We start from the raw sequence: 20,225 nt of genomic DNA, 5'->3' as shown, positions 1-20,225 counted from the left end.
TTGGCAGATGTTGCCAGATTCTCCTGATCCCAGGGCAGGAAAATTCCCTTGGTAAGGATGTACTAACAAGATGTATATGTATTATATACCTCTAATTCCCATCCAGCACCACAACCTTCTTCCTTGTCTTCCTCCATTCTAGATTGGAGTCTCTTCTTTCCCACAGTGTGTTTACTTACTTGCTCAATCAATCTCAAAGTACAACAACAATAGTTACAGAATTACTATACTCATACCTATATTTACTTATAATTTTTGCAAATGCACTTTAATTCATTTTTAATGTCAAAACCAAAAAAGTTGAATTCTGAAGTTGTGTACAACTTATTTTTGTTTCTGTTATATATTTCCTATGCCATTGTAGAGAGTATTTTTTAGGATTCTGCATGTATATTTGTAAATAAGATTGGTCTATAGTTTTTTATACTGTATTGCATATTAAATGTATTTAGTCAGATTTAAGGTTCTCCTAGCTTGGTATGGTGACTTGTAAAACTTTCTACCTTTTAGTATGTTCTGGAATAGTTTATAGTATTTTAGATTAGCCAACTCAAAATTATATTACCCAGAGTTTTTTGGGAAGACAATAATGACCACATTCTCTGTTGTTGTTTTTTAAAATGGTTATTATTAGGTTATTTAGATATTCTATTTTCTTTTAGTCAATTCTACTTTTACATTTTTCTAAGAAGTCATCTATTGCATTTGCTGTTAAAATTAATGTGGTTGGCCTTATTTCTGTTATATTATTTTGTTATTTCTCTTTTTTAGCATTTTCATGTTATTTTTAAATTTCATTTTTCCTTCTATTTTGGAAGGCATTGTAACAGTATTAACTCATAATTTTTCCAAATGCATTTTTTACTAATATTTACTCATAATTTTTCCAAATGCATTTTAACTTATTTTTAATGTCAAAGCCAAAAATAAAATATCTTTAATGTACTACATATTTAAAGCAATGTGTTTATTATTTTTATACCCCTTAGCTCCCTAGTTTATGTCTTTTCACTGTCTTATAATGTGGGCATGCATTACTATTACTAAGTTTTTAGCTATTAATGCATATAATTATTTTTATTCTACTCAATTATATGTCATTATTTGTTTTTTATCATGTAAACTATTTGTCATGTCATATGTCATATACCATCATTAAAAAGCAAAAAGTGGACATTTGTGTTACATGATAACCCATATTTATAGAAACAATATTAATATATTTCTGTTTTCACTGTTTAAATTGCCTTACTGGTCTTTTCTTGCCATGACTTCTCCACACTTTCCTTTTGGTCCATCTTTCAGTTAACTGAAGTTTCTAAATTTCTTTTAATCAAAAGAAGGGTGCAGGGTGGCATGTTTTCTGAGTCTTAGCATATCTCAGAAAGTCTTCCATAGCTTTTATAGATTAACAACATATTTTGCTATCATATATATTTTATTATAATTTCTCACCTTCAAAATTGATTTAAACTTTGTTCGACTGTCTTTGGGCTTCTTGTTCTACATATCTGAAGCCTAAGTCCAGCTAGAATTCTGTTTCTTCACTAGTGTGTGGACACTAATGATAGTCCACCATTATCCCTATAGTTTTATATTTAGTTATTTTTGCCAGGAGTGATTTCATATAGTATTATTTTCATTCATCTTGCCTGGCATACTGAGCCCTTTTAGTATTTATACCTGGTTCTTTTTACAGCCCCATTAAGTCTTATTGATCCATTTGTTCTGGGCTCACTTTCAAGAACATCTATTATCTGTAGGCTGGTTGGCGGTTCTTTGTCCTCCCTATTTATCATTTAAAAAAAAAAAGTTCCAGGAAGCACTTCTCCTCTTAGGCCATTAGTATGAGACTTAAATATATTAACCTAATACAACTGGAGTTTGATAGCCAATATTTTAAACTTAGTTACTTTTTAGCTTTTTTTTTTTTGAGTTGAAATCTCACTCTGTTGTCCAGGCTGGAGTGCAGTGGCACACTCACGGCCATCACAGCCTCGATCTGCTGGACTTAGGTAATCCTTCTGCCTCAGCCTTCCAAGTAGCTGGAACTACAGGTGCATGCTACCACGCCTGGCAAATTTTTTGATTTATTGTAGAGACGAGGTCTCACTGAGTTGCCCAGGCTGGTCTCAAGCCCCTGAGCTCAGGTATTCCTCTCACCTCAGCCTCCCAAAGTGCTGGGATTACAGGCTGAGCCACTGGGCCCAGCATTTTAGCATTTTAATAATGTTGATTGCTATCTTTTAACCAAGGCATGAAGGATATAAACTTTTCTTAACACAATACTTTTCCTTTTCAATACAAAAATAGAAAATCTTTACAATTTACTAAGTTATCTAATTTGTTTCTCTGGCTTTTCCTCCTTGTTTCATTTTCATGGAGCTGTGAGGCCTCAAAGCCCCTATTCCCTCCTCCTAGGGAGGCAGAACCTGTTCACCAGGTTCTCCCCAGTATCCCAGTGAGGAACGAGGAGAAGAGGGTTGGAGTTTTCATCTAGGTACCTAGTATCACAGACTAAGAAACAGAAAATGTATAGAGATCCATTCAGTTCCTATTTATGTCCCAGTGTTCTCACAATAGAGTGAACCTTGAAATAGATTGACTTCGCCTATGATCCAGAAAAGGATGGAGGTGCTGTGAGCACTGACTCAAGAAACACATGTAATGAGAGAGAATTCCTTTTATTATATGGGAAGAGGACAAATGCGGCCATAAAGACTGCCACTCCTGATACCATTCTGGAGGTCCTAAAGATGATAATTTCAACAATGTAAGCTTCAGGCTTCCAAGTCCTTCCAAGAGGTGCACTAAAGATTCCCCTTCCTTCCATAATATCAATGCATTATAATAAAAGATCCCACTTCCTACCAGTTTACCAATGGGCAGGACTGTTGTGTTTTTTTTTTTAAAAAATCATACATGCATTTGTGACCCTCTTCCATTCTGGCATTGGTATGCTGACCCAGGTCTACCTGTCTATCACCTAACCTGGCTCTGAATTGCTCTACAATTTGTATAGGAGGTGGGGAGACCTTAATGAGTCATTTATTTATTTCACATTGAAAGTTTCAACCACTAGCAGTGTGGTTGCCTTGACAATCAAGACTCCTGTCCCTGGAACCCTCTTCCTCTGGTTCCCTTTTATTGCTGTACTCTCCCATTTCCTTTCCCTTCCTTCCCCCTACCCCCATACCCCGCCCCCAGTTTTCAAATTTCTACCTGCAAGTGCAGAGTTTGGCTTATCCTGCTTAGCTCAGCTGAGGATCAGCTATCCTTATCTTCCCCTAGAACTTCTGAGCTGTAGGTTCAGGCCTTACCCTCCTGGTGGATTCCCACTGCCCAGGCCTCACCCACTTTCGGCACCCGCCTCCTTAGACATTAAAAGCTTGTAATGAACCCAATGTCAGTGACACCCCTGAAGACAATGCCAATTGTCCCTCCCCGGAGACCCACCCTGGTCCAGTTGGGTTCCACCCCATCCTTCCCTCACTGGACAAGACTCTGAGAGCACGTTCGACACAGGACTGCCTCCATTCAAATTATGACGCAGGAGGTTTTGAATGACTCTGAAATGGTTCCCTGAAGCTGGGCAGGGCCAAAGTTGCAAAAAATGGAACAAAGAAAAGCTTTCTTCTCAGTAGTGACTGGAGAAATTATATATAAAAATATATTCTTCCCTCTGGCTGATACCAGTAACACCTGGAAAAAATTTTTTTTTTTTTTAGTTGAGATTTCACTTTGTTACCAGGCTGGACTGCAGTGCACAAGCGTGGCTCACTGCAACCTATATCTCCTAGACTCAAGAAAGCCTTATGCCTCAGCCTCCCATGTAGCTGGGACTATAGGTATGTGCCACCACACCTGGATAATTTCTTTATTTTTTGTTGCCCGGGCTGGTCTTGAACTCCTGGGATCAAGTGATCCTCCCACCTTGGACTTCCAAAGTGCTGGGATTACAGGCGTGAGCTACTGTGCCTGGCCGGAAGCTTCATTCTTAGGAACTAGAAAGACATTTTCTCCTGATCAAGTGCTTCTGTCCTCGGAAGAGGTAGGCTTCATGGCAATCAGCATCTGGGATGAGGACATTTCTCAGATGCTTTCCAGCTTCACAGAAACAAGCCTCTAGCGCAAACTCAAATTCTGCAAGTAGTTATGGGAGTCTGCCTCTGGGGTGCAGGGTCACACCTGGTTGGGGGCCTTAGAGTCTTTTTCCTTCCCCTGAGCCCTGAAGACCCTGACTTTTTCTCTTTCCTCCTAAAAATGCTGGCACTCCCCCCCATGGAATCCTTCTCCTCTTGAAATGGGTGTGTGGGTTATAGGATTCCCAACTCTCCCTTTTGTCCTTGTTTCTGAAAAAAGAAAAGCACGGACCTTATTCGTTTTAAGTCATACCACTGTGAAGTGACATGCAAGATAATGAAATCCCAGAAATCATTGTCTTGCTCACTTCACCATGGTCTCAAGTAGGCCATTTGCATCTCTGGAGCCATCTAGAAAAAGGAAGGCCACCTAGTGAAGTTCCTCCCAGCACAGGATTCCAAGCAGCATGTCACCAGGTGGACTCACTGAACAAGACCAAAGCTTAGATCAGTTAGCACTGGGGACACCTTTCCCCTTTAGCAGCTACTGACATCTGATTATTTCCAGAGAGGTTGGGCAGAGCCCCAAAGGAACCCTCTCCTCTGCTATGCAGATATGGCAAGGTAGCCAGTTTCAGTAAGGCAGCACGTTGGCCTCAAGCAAGAGCTCAGGGAAGACCATGACCCAAACCTGGAAGTATCAGCAGGAAGGTTGGTACATGATACTAGAGCCATCTGACCCACTGTTCTAGAACCAAGAGTCTGTTGGATGTAGAGTGAAGTTTTCACTCCCTGAATGTTCTACAATCTAGGGCAGCGGTCCCCAACCTTTTTGACATCAGGGACCAGTTTTGTGGAAGACAATTTTTCTTTGTTTTTTTTTAAAAGCAGAATTTATTGAGAGGACAAAAATGTTCCCACGGTGGGAGAGAACCCAAGGGGGTTGCCCAGAAGACAGTTTTTTATATGGAGTTGGGGCAGGAAGAGATCATCAGGCATTAGAGTCTCATAAGGAGAGTGCAACCTAGATCCCCACATGTGCAATTCACAATAGGGCCCACGCTCCTATAAGAATCTAATGCCGCAGTTGATATGACGAAAGCAGAGCTCAGCTTGCCCTCTGCTCACCTCCTGCTGTGCAGCCCAGTTCCTAACAGGCCATGGACCAGTACTGGTCCACAGCCTGGGGACTTGGGGACTAGATTGATCTAGGGGGTAAGGTAGAAACATCCTTCTTATTTTTCAAGGGCAGCAGTGAGGTTTCTAGCCTTTAGGCCCAGCATCGGCTCTCAAGGTTTCACAGCCCTTCAGGCAGGCGTCAGGTATTGTGGTTGCAACATTCAGACCCAGGGCTGCAACTGTGTCCAGCTGTCAAGGACTGGACTGAGCTGAGTTGGCTCCACTGCCCCATGACTTAACCAGAACTGATTCATGGGCCTACGAAAGTGTCCTGGTAGTGCCTGTTTCAGCTTGGTCTTTCTGCCCTCAAGCAGGTGAGTTCTGGAAACATGTGAGTTTAGGTTAATGGGCATATGTTAGTACTCACTAGCAGGAAAAACCAAGAGGAAAGTACATACTAGCATCCCTGAGGTAGAAGTGCCATGTCCTCCTAGGAAGGTAGAAGAATTGGTCCAAACAAGGGGACAATGTATCCTAAATGTGCCCTAAATTTTCCCAGACAGATCCCACAGGTCAGATTTGACTATTTTTGTATCTCGACCTTGACTCCATGTATATTCATAGCCAGTGCCTAATATCAACATCATCTCAGTTTCCAGTTCCTCAAAAACGTTTACTCTGTACCCCTGGGCCTGGTTCTGAGCTCTTCAGAGCGTTCGAGTACAGCAAAATGCACAGAGGAGGTTTTCTTATTCTTCCAGGAGAGGTGCAGAAGCCAGCTCTGAGAGCAGCAGGAGCCATGGATTTCTGCAAAAAGTATACAGTGCTATTATTCCACCACCAGAGGGCAGTGTGGACCCCCTCCAGAGTCTGAAAGGAACTGCTGTGTTAACTCCTCCAAGAACTAGAAGCTAGAAGAAGGAACTAGTGAAGGCGTTTAAAGGGGCAAAGATGCTCTTAATGGCTCCATAATCGAGCACCCAGAAACAGCAGAGCTAACCAAGAGCATGTGCCAGGTCCTCCCAAGACTAGGCTGGTGAAGAATAAGCAAGCAGAACAGTCATGTTTAAGCACATGCTTTGAGGATTTCCTTACTGTGACAAAAGGTCCCTTCTGTTGTTTGTCATGAGTTTAAAACCTCACAGCTATGGTAATGAGACAACTGAGATGCACTCGGTAATGTGGGCTGGAAAGAGCATTGTGCTTTGTTAGTTGTTCATTTAAGCAGGTTGGTGCCTGCTAGTAGGCCCAGCCTGGGGATGGCTCTCAGCTGGCTCACACCTGGATTCTAGATGCTCCCATTTGCAAGGTGCCCCAGCTGACCTGCTCTCAGGGATGCTGGAGGGCAAAGAGGGGGTAAGAAAGCCAGTTCACTAGAGGGGGGTCTTTGGGACCAAACTAGCAAAGTTGACCAAAGTGTTTAGAGAGGAGGTCCTCTGAGATGGCAGGACACCCAACCATGTCCCAACACATCGTCTATAGACCACTGCTTCTGAATCACCAGGAAGTTTGTTAAAATGCAGATTGTGGGATTTTTGTCCCTGGATGAGAATCACTAAGACCAATGCCCAGAAACTGGTGTTTTTAACAAGTTGAACAAATTTTCTAGGTGACCTTTTGTGTGTGTGTGTGTGTGTGTGTGTGTGTGTGTGTGTGTGTGCCACGATTAAGTTTGAGACTCACTGCCCAAAGACTGGTCCTTTATCTGACTTAAACTTTTGACAAATGAGCAGATTTGGCCAAAGTATCCATGGTATTGGCAGCAGTAAAGCCTGCAACTTGATAGCAAGAGCTGCCCCATACCTTTTAAGAGGACAGCCTGGTGTTTGTTGTTTGGTTGATTTACTGGTTGGATGAACATTTTGTAGTTTATTTAAACATTGATTATATAACCAACTTTCAGAAACAGTAATAAGAATAGAATATGAAGTCATCTACAGAAGAAAAAAATTAAAGAAGGGAAAGAAGTTGAAAGTAACGAGAAAGAGAGGTGAGATTTGGGGGTGCAGGGGGCAGGTATATGGGGAGAATATTATTATTGAGCAGCTGTCATCAGGACTTCAGAGAGATGGGCTAGTGGAGATGATCTATAGGATGCTCTGAGGTGGGTCATGGATTGGATCCTGCTTTGACACAGCCTCGAGAGGCTTAAGATGTTTTCATTATTGCTAATGTTTGGGGTTTTTGTTTTTGGATGTTGGACTCACCGGTGCTTAATAAATATTTGTTGAATGAATGAATGCCTGTAGCCTCCCAGTTATTCTGAGCAGGCTGGCCTGTGGGTCCAGAGCTTCTCCAAACAGCATCCGCCTCCCTGACCCCTCAGTTGGTAGTTGGAGTCTCACGCCTAGCACCCAGGCCACATCCTGACATTTGGCAGGCCGGGCTCACGTTCTGGTTCTGCCCTGGAACTCCCTTCTGTGTCCTTCCCTGCCGATGTCCTTGCCTGTGCCCCTCTTATCTGTGTTGCTGCCCTGCCAAATGCAAAGTAAACACATAAGATACTCACCATTACTAGTCATCAGGAAAATGAAAATTAAAGCCCTGATGAGATATCATGACATACCCATTAGCATGGCTAAAATTAGAAAAACTGACAATACTAAGAGCAGACAAGGATGCAGAGCAACCAAAAATCTCATGTTTGGCTGATGGGAATGCAAATGGATACAGTCATGTTGGAAAACAGTTTGATAGCTTCTTGCAGGATTAAATGTATGTTTATCATTTGACCCACAATCCCCTCCTAGGTGTGGAAATAAAAGCATGGGTTCACATAAAGATCTGTACATGGATGATTACAACAGCTTTATTTGTAAAGGCCAAAAGTTGGAAATAACCCAAATGTTCATCATTGGGTTATTGGTGAATTGGTAAACAAATTTTAGTACCTACATACAATGGAATATTACTCAGCAATAAAGAGTAACAAGCTACTGACACAAGCAACAGCAGGGGTGTGCCCCAAGAGAATAGGTTACCTGTGAAAAGCCAGACTCAAAGGCCAGCAGTGACATAATTATATGACATCCTAAAGAAGGCAAAACTATAGGGACAACATGGGTATTGGTGGCTGCTGGGAGTGGGGTGGTGAAAGGGGATCTTCTGCCAAGGGTCCCAAGGGTGCTTCCAGGGTGAGGAACGGTTCTTTCTTGATTGTATTGATGTCATATGTCTATACATTTGTCACAATTTAACAAACCTAGGCTGGGCGCGGTGACTCAAGCCTGTAATCCCAGCACTTTGGGAGGCCGAGGTGAGGGGATTGCCTGAGCCCATGGGTTTGAGAACAGCTTGGGCAACTTGGCAAGACCTCATCTCTACAATAAAATTAAAAAATTAGCCAGGTGTGGTAGTGCTCGACTGTAGCTCCGGTTACTTGGAAGGTTGAGGCAGAAGGATCGCTGGAGTCCAGCAGGTTGACACTGGGGTGGCCGTGAACATGCTACTGCACTTCAATTTGGGTGACAGAGTGAGACTCCAACTCAGAAAGAAAAGAACTTAACAAACCTACGTTTAATAAGGGTGAATTTTATTGTATATCAATTATACCCGAATAAACCTGACTTCAAGACACTACATGACTGCCTGGCACGGTGGCTCATGCCTGTTATCCCAGCACTTTGGGAGGCCTAGGGGGGAGTATTGGTTGAGCCCAGGAGTTCCAGACCAGTCTGGACCACATAATGAGACTTCATCTCTGCAAAAAAATTAATTGAATATGGTGGCACGTGACTGCAGCACTCAGGAGACTGAGGTGGAAGGACCACCTGAGCCCTGGAGGTCGAGTCCGCAGTGAGCTGTGATCGTGCCACTGCACTCTAGTCCGGGCAACAGAGTGAGAACCCAACTCAAAAACAAAAAGCTACATCATCAAGCAGCCTGACCCTCACTTCCACTCAAAATAAAACCCCATATTTTGGTTCGGCCTAGCCCATGTGGTTCCCTAAGTTGAGCATTCTTATTATTCTCACTCTCCAAGGTAGCAGATATGTTTTCTCGGCTTTTTCTGCAATTATTCTTGTAGTGAAGGGTCCCCTGAAAGGAGCAATTCCCAGGAGAATGCAATGTATCATTATGAGCGCGTCCCTGCTTTGACCCAGTGTAATGATTTAGAATTAATTACCTACTTTTCTTCCTCTCATCCACAATTAATATTTCATTGCCAGAGTAGGCGAGGAATTTTTTTTTTTTAAGGAAAGCGCAGCTTATCTCAACTTAGGGCACGTGGTCTGTTTATTTTACTGGAAACACATTGTTGAATTCTCTGAAACGAGGGCATCATTGGAAGCACTGTCAACAGAGACCATAGAAAGCAAATTCACGCTCAACCCAGGCCTCCTTGGTGGCAGTCGACCTTCTTGGTGGAGGAAGGCCTTCTCAGAAAGAGTAAATATAGCATCTGTGAGGCAATCCTGCTTCAGTTACCCATTCGGACACTCCCGACAGCTTACTCCAGAGTACAAGAAAGAGCGACTAACTTGGAATGCCTGCTAGTCATAATTGCTTTCAAAGACTTTTCCAGGAAGCTGCTTATTTCACTTTTTATTTCTTAAGCTACTATGTTTCATTGTGTCTAAGGCACCATAGATTGTGTATGGAAGGAAGATAAGTTGCAAATTAAACTATCCCATCATGCTTTCTTATTTCTTAGGAGTTGCACCGGATACTTGAATTCAAAGAGCTTTTAAACTTATTCAGACAGATTTTTATATTGTATCATCTTCAGGGATGTTAAAATAAAAAGAAAATAAGTTGGCTAGGGTGTTCCTTAAACTTTTACAGAACCTGATTTTTCTGAATCACATTTAAAATCAAAGTCATCAAATTTCATGTTTTGTCAGATTCTCTTGTCTGCTAAGTCAGGGATCGGCAAATATTTTCTGCAGAGGGCCACATAGCAAATAATTCAGGCTTTGCCAGGCCATATGCTCCCAGTGACAGCCACTCAACTCTGCCACTGTGAAGTAAAGACAGCCACAGACAAGACTGAAATGAATGGGGGGGGGTGTGTTCCCCAAAAATCTTTATTTATGAACTCAAAAATTTGAATTTCATATAATTTTCACACACCATGAACTATTATTCTTCTTTTGATTGTTTTCGGCTACTTAAAAATGTAAAAACCATTCTTACTCACAGGCTATACAAAAACAGATGGTGGACTGGATTGGGTCTGCGGGCCATGGTTTACCATCCCCGGCTGGCTCTGTGCCACTGGGAGCACTGGTAATGCAGTGTTTCTTTTAAAAAGATATACTCGCGTCTCCAGGATTGACTTTGGACGGCTGACATCTGTTTTGCAAAGGTGGATGCTGAAGAATAGTCATCAGGGTAGACTGGGTTATGCTGTAATAACCACCCCCAAAACCTCAAAGGCTGAAAACAAAGGTTTATTTCTTTCATGCAAGATCCCCTGAGGGTCAGGGCTACTTTGCAGGTCAGCTGCCCCGTGTAATGACTCAGCTTTGCTCCTCCATATGCCTGAACATATGGAGCTGACAGGAGACAAGAATGTGGAAAAGCACACATCAGCTCTTATGGGCCTGCCTTCAGAGGTGACAGGTGTCAATTCCTATTTGCAAAACCAGTCACATGGCACAGGGGTTTAAAATATATCTACAGGCAGCGGGTGGTGGCTCATGCCTATAATCCCAGCACTTTGGGAGGCTGAGATGAGAGGATTGCCTGAGCCCATGGGTTCCAAGCCAGCCTAGGCAACACAGTGAGACCTCATCTCTACAATAAATCAAAAAAGAAAAGAAAAGAAGATAGCCGGGGCACGGTGGCACATGCCTGTCGTTCCAGCTACTTGGAAGGCTGAGGCGGAAGTATCACCAGAGCCCAGCAGGTAGAGGTGCGGTGGCCGTGAGCGTGCCACTACACTCCAGCCTGGGCTACAAAGTGAGATTCCAACTCAAAAAAATATACATAGGAAGGGCAGTCCTGTGTGTTTGTGTTGTCGCTTGCCGGCAGCGGCCATAAGATGGCTGCCCGCGGAGGCTCCGTGGTGTCCTTGGCACTGATGGGGTTAATTCATCCGGTCACCGCCATCACCAGTATTTGTTACCTAAATCTCAATTTGGGTCAGCATCACAGCCTGAAGCTGTACAAGAAGCCAGGAAAAACTCCAACTCTAAGGTTGACTCCTGGAGGTGGGTGGTGAGCTGGGAGGTGAGGACAGTTCCAAAGGCCTCTGGACCAGAAGGGCGCCCACCTGGTCTCAAAGCCCAGTCATCTGGTTTCACTCTGGAATGCTGAGGAACCCTCCGTTCTCAAGTGCCAGCTGCCTCCCCTGGGCCATCAGGGATGTGACATAGGGAGCAGCGACATCAAGAACTGTGACATCATGGACTGTGACATCAGGGACTGTGACATCAGGAATGGTGACCCAGGAAATCTGGGCGGGAACTGCCCAGAGCACTTGGCAGTTGTGTGGCCAAGTCAGACACTCTGGACCTGGCATTCATGTAGCTCCAGGTGGTAGGATGGCGACCACCACCAGAGTATCTGGATGACTGGCTGCTGACAGACTGTGGCTGCTGGCAGGGAAGATGCCAGGGGGGGCTGCTCGCATTCCCCTCCTCTTTAAAGACTCACACAAAGGAGGGTGGGGAATGCCCAGCCCTGAACCTGGGAAAGAGTCCTGCACCTGAGGGAGAGAGTTCTGCACCTGAGACAGAGAGAGTCCTGCACCTGAGGAGGAGCCCTGCAACTGATGGAGAGAGTCCTGCACCTGTTGGAGAGAGTTCTGTACCTGAGACAGAACCCTGAACCTGGAAGAGAGTCCTGCACTTGAGGGAGAGTCTTTCACCTGATGGAGCGAGTCCTACACCTGAGGGAGAGTTCTGCAACTAATGGAGAGAGCCCTGCACCTGATGGAGAGAGTCCTGCACCTGAGACAGAGCCCTGGACCTGGGAGAGAGTCCTGCACCTGACGGAGAGAGTCCTGCACCTGAGACAGAGCCCTGGACCTGGGAGAGAGTCCTGCACCTGAAGGGAGAGTCCTGCAACTGATGAAGCGAAGAGTGCTGCACCTTACGGAGAGCCTTGCAACTAATGGAGAGAGTCCTGCACCTAATGGAGAGAGTCCTACACTTGAGACAGAGCCATGAACCTGGGAAAGAGACCTGCACCTGAGGGAGAGCTCTGCATCTGATTGAGACAGTCCTACATCTGATACAGAGCCCTGAACCTGGAGAGAGTCCTGCACCTGAGGTAGGGCCCAGCATTTGAGGAAGTCCTGCACCTGGGAGAGTCCCAGAACCTAAGGGAGAGCTTTGCGCCTGAGGGAAAGCCCTGAACCAGAGGGAGAGACCTGCACATGATAAAGAGCTCTGGTACCTAAAAAACACCTTTGCACTTGAGAAAGAATCCCTGCACCTGATGGAGAACCCTGCAACTGAGCGTGAGCCCTGTGCCTGAAACAAAGTCTCTGAACCTGAGGGAAAGCCCAGCACCTGATGAAGGGCCCCTGCACCTAAGAGAAAGTCCTGCACTGAGGGAGAGTCATGCATGTTAGAGCACAAGCATCTGATGAAGAGACCATACACTCAAAGGAGAACCCAGAACCCAAGGAAGAATCCTGCACCTGAGAAAGAGCACCTGCATAAGGGAAAGCCCAGCACCTGATGAAAAACCCTGCTGAAGGAAAAATTCTTCTGATGAGTGAATCCTTGGACGTGAGCAAGTCCCTCTCAATTTTTTAAATCATTTCCTTTGTCCTAGGTATGACTACAGCTGATGAGTCAGAAAACAAGGTTGTGTGTTCCACCTCCACCCACAGACTGGCAGGCGTCTAAAGCTACCATTGTCCCACTTTTCTGTGTCCCTACAAGCCCTAGAAATCCCTACAATTCCTCACCTGCAGTGATGCCAAGACCTTCTCTCTAAAATTTTGTCCATGTAAATAAATTAAAAAAAAAAAAAAATATATATATATATACACACACATACATATACAAGTTTACTGACATTCCCACCTCCAAAAGGTGGAGCCTAATTCCCTTTCCTGTGCAGGTAGGCCAGACCTTGTGCCTCACTATTAGGACTGTGGCAGAGGTAAAGCCATGTGACCTGAGAGGCTAGGTCATAAAAAGGATGACTTCACCTGGCACCGCTTTCTCACTCTTGTTCTCAGATTGTTTACTCCAGTGAGGTGCAGCCACTAGGTCATGAGGACTCAAGCAGCCCTTTGAGAAGTCCATGTGAGGAGAAATCCACGTGGAGGGAAACCAGTTGGCCAGCACCAACTTGCAGGCCCTGCTGGTGAGCCCCGCACAAGTGAATCCTCGAGCCTCAGTCAAGCTATCAAGTGATTCCAGCCCTTCAGCCTTTAAGTCTTCCAGCTGAGGCCCTGGACATCACAGAGAAGAGAAAAGCCACTTCACCCATGGTCCCATCTGAATTCCTGAGCCATAGAAACAGTGAGATAATAAGCCTCTAAGTTTTGAGGGATAATTTGTTATGCAGCAGTACAATTCACATGGCTTCACCTAATCTCAAAGAGATGGGGAAGTTCAAATTTCCCATTGGCCTAAAGAAAAAAAGATATTAGTCATCAGTAAATGTCTTGATCTTATCATAAGGTGATCGTGCCACTGTACTCTAGCTTGGGTGACAGAGTGAAACCCTGCCCCCGATCAAACAGCAGCCTAAATATCTTTTTAATCCAAATCCAGGATATCAAAACCAAAATTATCTTATAAGTGAAAATTTTACTTGCTTTTTGTAGATCGTCTCTTGAGGGAAACACAAAAAATGGATAACATTTGTTGACTATTAGAGGAGAGTTGTGACCTGGGGAAATGGGGAGGAGAAAGACTTGAAGTTTACTAAATCATTTTGAATCTTTTGAATTTTATGCTATTTAGATTCCCAATTCAAATTTTTAAAATAAAAAAGTGTATTTGAAAGTATAAAACTACCTATTTAGCACTCAATCCTATAGCCAGGTCACCTTCTGATATCAGAAAATAGAGTTTTAATAGTTTTAAGGATACATTAAATGGCTTATATTAGATCTAGGACTTATAAATTAGTTAAGCTTACTAACTGTTCTGACTTTCACTTTCTGGAGGACAAAGATATTATTTGCTCTCAGATTGATTAATATTTCAACAAAAAACAGAGCTCGGTTTTCTGGGATAGGGGTCTGTAGAAAGAAAGTCATGTATTATTGGTTGATAGGTCTATTCCTCATCTTAGGGCGTGTAGTCCACCAGGCCCTGTGTTGGGTGCTGGAGGATAAAGGAAAAAATAAGACCAAGTGCCGACCCTGGAAACACACTTGAACATTGGAAAGGGACGGGGATTCCTTGCCTTCTCAGAGTTGGGGCTGGAGAAAGAGACATGACGGCCGGGCTCAGTGGTTAGACTTTGGGAGGCTGAGGTGAGTGGATTGCCTGCGCTGGCGGGTTCGAGACCAGCCCAGGCAACTTGGTGAGATCTCATCTCTACAATTTAAAAAAAAATTAGCCAGGCATGGTAACACGTGCCTGTAGTTCCGGCTACTTGGAAGGCTGAAACGGAAGGATCGCCAGAGCCCAGCAGGTTGACACTGGGGTGGCCATGAGTGTGCTAATGCACTCTAGCCTGGGCAAAGGAGTGAGACTCCAACTCAAAAAACAAAAAAAAGAGGCATGACAGACTGAACACCTAGCGAGGACCGAAAGGACTTGAAGTCTAACCGGAATAGAGACATACCACAGAAACCTCTAGAACCTGAAAACAAGGAAGGCCTGAGGAGGGAAGCATGTAGTCAAAACAATGCTTTCTTCCACTATCTGGGTGTCCACACCCAAAGCAAAGTGGAGAATTGAGGCCTGAGTTTCCCAATCAATTGTTCCAGCTCTCAACAGTGAGGAAATGATCACCTTGAGCCAGATAATATATATGGCATCTATTAAAGGGAAGGCTCTGACATCCTAAGCTCATGTAAGACCTTCTGAAGCCTCAGGTTTTCTCTTCAAGAAAATTATTATCAAGAATAAGTATACCCGCAAATAAAATTGTGAGGATTTGAGGATTTGATATAGTGTGTATAAAATAGCTTTCAACATGTCAGGAACATAATCATTGCCCAGTAAATGCTATCTCTTGCTTTTGCTGTTACTGTTGTTGTTGCCTATAAATAAAAGTAAATAAAGTAATGGTGGATTCCACATCTTGGCTCAGTCAGTTCTCATTTTACTCTTTTTTGGGGGTAATTTCTGCAATGCCAAATCTATGAAACTCAGAAGTACATTTCCCAGCTTTTTTTTTTTTTTTTTTTTTTAGTTGGAGTCTCACTCCTTTGCCCAGGCTGGAGTACAGTGGCAAACTCACCACCACCCCAGCACCGACTTCCTGGGCTCCAGCAATCCTTCCACCTCAGCCTTCCAAGTAGCCTGAACTACAGGCATGCACTACCATGCCCGGATAATATTTTATTTATTGTAGAGACAAGGTCTCACCAAGTTGCCCAGGTTGGTCTCAAACCCTCAGGCTCAGACAATCCACTCGCCTCAGCTTCCCCAAGTGCTAGGATTACAGACTGACCCACCTAGCCTGGCCACATTTCCCAGCTTTTTAAAAAAATTTTGAGCCTTCTGAATGTGAATTAGGTTCTGCCATTTAGAGGTAATCATGTGAGATTGGAAGATGGAAGGAGGTAGAAGCCATCTCCCTGCTACTGTTTCTTCTGGCAAGCAAAATGGCAAAGACAAGAGTGTCGAGAGGCAGCCGAAGTTGTGGTAAGGCAGCTACTTGACCTTCAGACCAAGCTGCAGTGGTTTGTTCTTGACATCAGTCAGGGCGGGGGCGGGCGTGGAGTCCTAATTTTCCACTCCTTCAGCTATTCTCATGACTATATTGGCATCTGATTCCTGTATTAAATCCTTTCTGCTTAAAATATCTAGAGTGATGATTCTTATTTCTAGAACTGAATCATGACCGATTCAGAAATGGATGATTCCTCTAAAAAAAATATCGCATGTAAACTTCTGTGAAAGAATTTATTCATAATGTTGCCTTAAACTTGCTTAGATTTAAATGATGAGTTAATTCCCATGTTTAAACCAGCTCGGTGTTTTCCTTGTGATGCCATTCTCTTTGAAAGCTGTTCACATAACACAGTGTAAGTTTTCTGAGATCCTGAATAGTTAACTCTTATTTGCATATCATATTGAAAGCCAGATTGATTATATGTATAGGTTTGGGGTGATCATAATCTATCCATTGTTCTTCTCTATACCTCACATTTGATTCAGAGGAAAATTGTCCTTGAAATAACGTTGGGCCAGGCTCTGTATCTCAGCTTGTAATCCCAGCACTTTGGAAGGCTGAGGCGAGTGAATTGCCTGAGCCCATAGGTTTGAGACTAGCCTGCGTAACTTGGTGAGACCTCGTCCCTACAATAAATTTAAAAATTAGCTGGGTGTGGTAACGCATACCTGTAGTTCAGGCTACCTGGAAGGCTGAGATGGGAAGGATCGCCTGAGCCCAGCAGGTCAGGGCTGCAGTGGCCATGAGTGTGCCACGCACTCCAGCCTGGGTGACAGCGTGAGACTCCAACTCTAATAATAGTAATAATAATAATAATAATAATAATATTTTTTTAAAAAGAAAATAAAACTGAGACTGGGTTCAGTGACTCAACGTCTGCAATCCCAGCACCTTGGAGGCCAAGACAGAAGGATTACTTGAGTTCCAGAGTTTGAGATCAACCCGGGCAACATAGTGAGATGTCATCTTTAAAAAAAAATTAGAAAAGAAAACTAACCGGGCCTAGTGGCGCATGCCTGTAGACCCAAATACTCAGGAGGCTGAGGTGGAAGGATCGCTTGAGCCCAGGAGGTCAAGACTGCACTCCAGCCTGGGTTACAGAGTGGGACTCAAAAGAAAATGAACCTATTGACTGCAGGTTTGCCACACAGGCCCGGACTGCATACCTCCATATTTATTTTACATAAGAAAACAAAATCTATCTCTAACTTTTTGAAGTCACTATTATTTTATTGCTACTTTATTATTAAATGCAGCAAAAAACTACCCCTAATTAATATTAGAGGAACAGTCAGACTTCTCTTTATATAAGCCATGGACTATTTCTCAGTTTCTAAAAACAAGTACATTCTCAAGAGCTGCCTAACTACTCACACACAGTAGGCATGCTGCCAAAAATGTTGATGTAGTTTTAAAATTAAAGACACAGAAATGATTTCACTGAGGCCAACTCAGTGTACATAGCAGTGAATTTTGTAAGTCAAACAAATAACTTTGACTTACTCATATTGCCTTTTTTTATTTTATTATTTTAAAGATGTGGGGTACAATTCAGGGTTAGGTATACAAATGGTCATTAAAGTTTGGGGATCACTTTGGTCCCCATATTATGTTACTTTCAAAATTAAATTAAGACACTAATTTTAGGTTATGCAAAAGGCACGCCCTCAGCCCTAGCTGATGAGTTGATGACGGTTAGAGTTATTGATTCAAGATGGCTGAGTTTTGTTTAAACTGGCCCTCTACTGTTCACAGTGGGACCATGCCAAAGCTGACAGCACATCCAATGTTGTAGTCTTCTTTGTAGCTCTTTATTCCAGAGCCCATAGATCAGAGGGTTAAAACACTGGGCAAATGCAAAAATACCAAGAAGCACCAGATTTAAAGCAAAGAAAAACACCCCACATATCTTCCCCAAACCTACAACTATCAGGTTTGGTATTATATGTAAACTTATCTGCACTAAATTAATAAGAACTGTTTTCCTTGCTTTGGCATTTGACCTATTAAAATGGCCAGCCCTTTTCCCTTCTTGGTATATCAGAAAGTAACTTATAAGAATGATAGTCAAAAGAAGGAAAAAGAAAACCATGTCAGTGACCCTGGTGGGAATGCCATTCAAGATCACAGGGCAAAGGGGCTCAGATTTTAAAATAGCAACTGCAGTGAAGTTAGTGCCTTCTATGAAGAACAAGCAAATATTTTTGAGTATAATAGTTATCCAAGTCCCAGTCAGAATTCTATACTTAACTGAATCTACAAGGGACAGAGATGTCAGTGGCCAGCAAATCATCATATAAGTGTTGACAGCCATCAAAGTCAAAGTAAAGAGGATCCCATCTCCAAAGCTTATATGTGCCCCAAACACCACCCAGCATATCAGCAGGGGGCTGTTGGCCGACAGGGCCCGCATTCCTTGGAAAACAATCCCCGAGCAGTAGAAGGAAGAGATGCACAGCAGATAATGACAAAGGAGTATGTATCGGACCTCTCTCCGCAGTTCCGAATTCTGTGACACTATTTTGGTCATGATGACAGTGACAAACATGGCAAAGGTGAAGGCAACCACATAGAAAGAGGCCTTCACTGTTGCTTCTAGCCTCAGCCAATCTGAGATGTTGCAGTGCTCAGAAGACAAGTTCATGATCTTCGGGGATAGCTTGGCTCCTGGAGGAGAAAAGAACAAGAAAGAGTGAACCTGGGTTAAAGCTTCTTATACAGTTTTCCAGCTCTCAGATTTTGTGTGCAAGCTCAATGAACAGATTGCATATTCTTCAGTACAGAAGATGACAATTTTAGACAGTGTTAATAGGGATCAAAGACACTGGAAAAATCATCTTGGTTCTGTTTTATTTCAGAGGAGGAGTAGACACACAAATCATCCAAAAGGAAGATTTGAAAGATGTACTCTTGGTACTCAGCAAATCGCTCAAATTCAGGTCAAGGTTTTACTGTTTATGCATCCTTTTCCATCTTTGATTGTGATAACTTTCAATTCAGAGCACAAAGCACCACATTATCAAACCAGTTGATTTACCACCAAACTCTTGTAAACATTTCATAAATGCAAAGCACTCTGGAAAGAAGCTAGGGCAAGAGCTGTAAGGAATGGGGGAAGTCATTGACTCAGAGCCTTGAATTCATTTAGGTCCATAGGACATGAAAGGGAAAGTAACAATAATGATGGCAATTTACTAAGTGCTTTCTAGGGATCAAAAACTGTTTTCAGAGCACATTTCTCACTATCCCTGGGTATGTTTTATTTCATACCATGAGGTTTTATTATCCACTTTTCATAAATGGGGAAACTGAGGCTTAGAGAGGCTGAATCACTTGCTGAAGAGCATATGGTAATTGCATAATGGGACCAGGATTATCTCTGGAGCCTACATTCTCAACCCCTACAAGAAAGCTTATGTCAAATGCAAGGTCAAATAAATGTTTTTCTCTGAGTTCTCCTTTGGTCATTGTCATTTGACCAGCAAACTGATTCCATGTGTAGAAATATTGTTTTTGTTCTTAGGAAACTAGAAGACTGCACATCTAGGAAGGTACTGGGATCTCGGGGTCACTGGGGAAATGTAACCAACAAACTGGTCACTTTATGCCTACCTCATAAAGCCTTCTCAAGTGTGCACAGCCATGGACCACACACTGTGTAGCAGCCTGGGAACCCCCAAATTATTGCATCATTGTTGTCACCATGAAAGTCTACAGTGGAGATACCAACTGTTGCCTCCCCACCTATGTCCCCTCCAAGGTGTCTCACTCCTTCTTCATAAACGACAGCATCACCTCCTCCCCTATCAAAGTTGATTGTCATCTGACTCATGGACTACACTGAGTCAAATTGGAGTCAGTTTCTTAAAAATCCACACAAGGCACACAAAGAATGCAGTTGAGAGTGACATCTCATACTTGGTGTCAAGTCACAGTGTGAGTTGAAGAAAGAGGCACAGAGAGGATGGAAAGAAGCACAGAGAAGTGAGACCACAAGGCCCCTAGGTGGCCACAAATGCTCGTGCAAGACAAAGAGAACAACCCTTGCCCCTGAATGTCTTATTTCACTGAGATGCCCTGACATTTCTGTCCTTGGGTTCTAAAAATATAACACATCCTCTATTATTTGAGCTAGTTTAAATGGATTTCCATTTCTTTATTCTGTCCTCTAGACTACAAAGTATATAAAATGGACCCTCAAGAGGCAAAATAAATTATATCGATTTCCTAAAGGGCATATCACAATGGAAATACAACTAT

General features: G+C 43.2%; 1 protein-coding gene across 1 annotated transcript; it reads right to left on the bottom strand.

Annotated features, from left to right (window-relative positions):
* Positions 1-17,694: 17,694 nt before the first annotated feature.
* Positions 17,695-18,609, bottom strand: LOC103265432. Its single transcript, XM_008063097.1, has one exon. It carries the CDS (start codon positions 18,607-18,609, stop codon positions 17,695-17,697), a length of 915 nt encoding a protein of 304 aa, XP_008061288.1.
* Positions 18,610-20,225: the final 1,616 nt, after the last annotated feature.

Source organism: Carlito syrichta, unplaced genomic scaffold (assembly GCF_000164805.1).
Source record: "Carlito syrichta isolate Samal-C Ts95f unplaced genomic scaffold, Tarsius_syrichta-2.0.1 Scaffold306578, whole genome shotgun sequence".
Classification (NCBI taxonomy): Eukaryota; Metazoa; Chordata; class Mammalia; order Primates; family Tarsiidae; genus Carlito; species Carlito syrichta.
The sequence above is the reverse complement of the archived record's forward strand: the minus strand, read 5'-3'. Positions and strand labels throughout refer to the sequence as shown.

What these genes read in the sequence shown, in the direction of transcription:
- LOC103265432 (XM_008063097.1), bottom strand. Translation starts at nt 18,609, where the DNA reads ATGAACTTGTCTTCTGAGCACTGCAACATCTCAGATTGGCTGAGGCTA.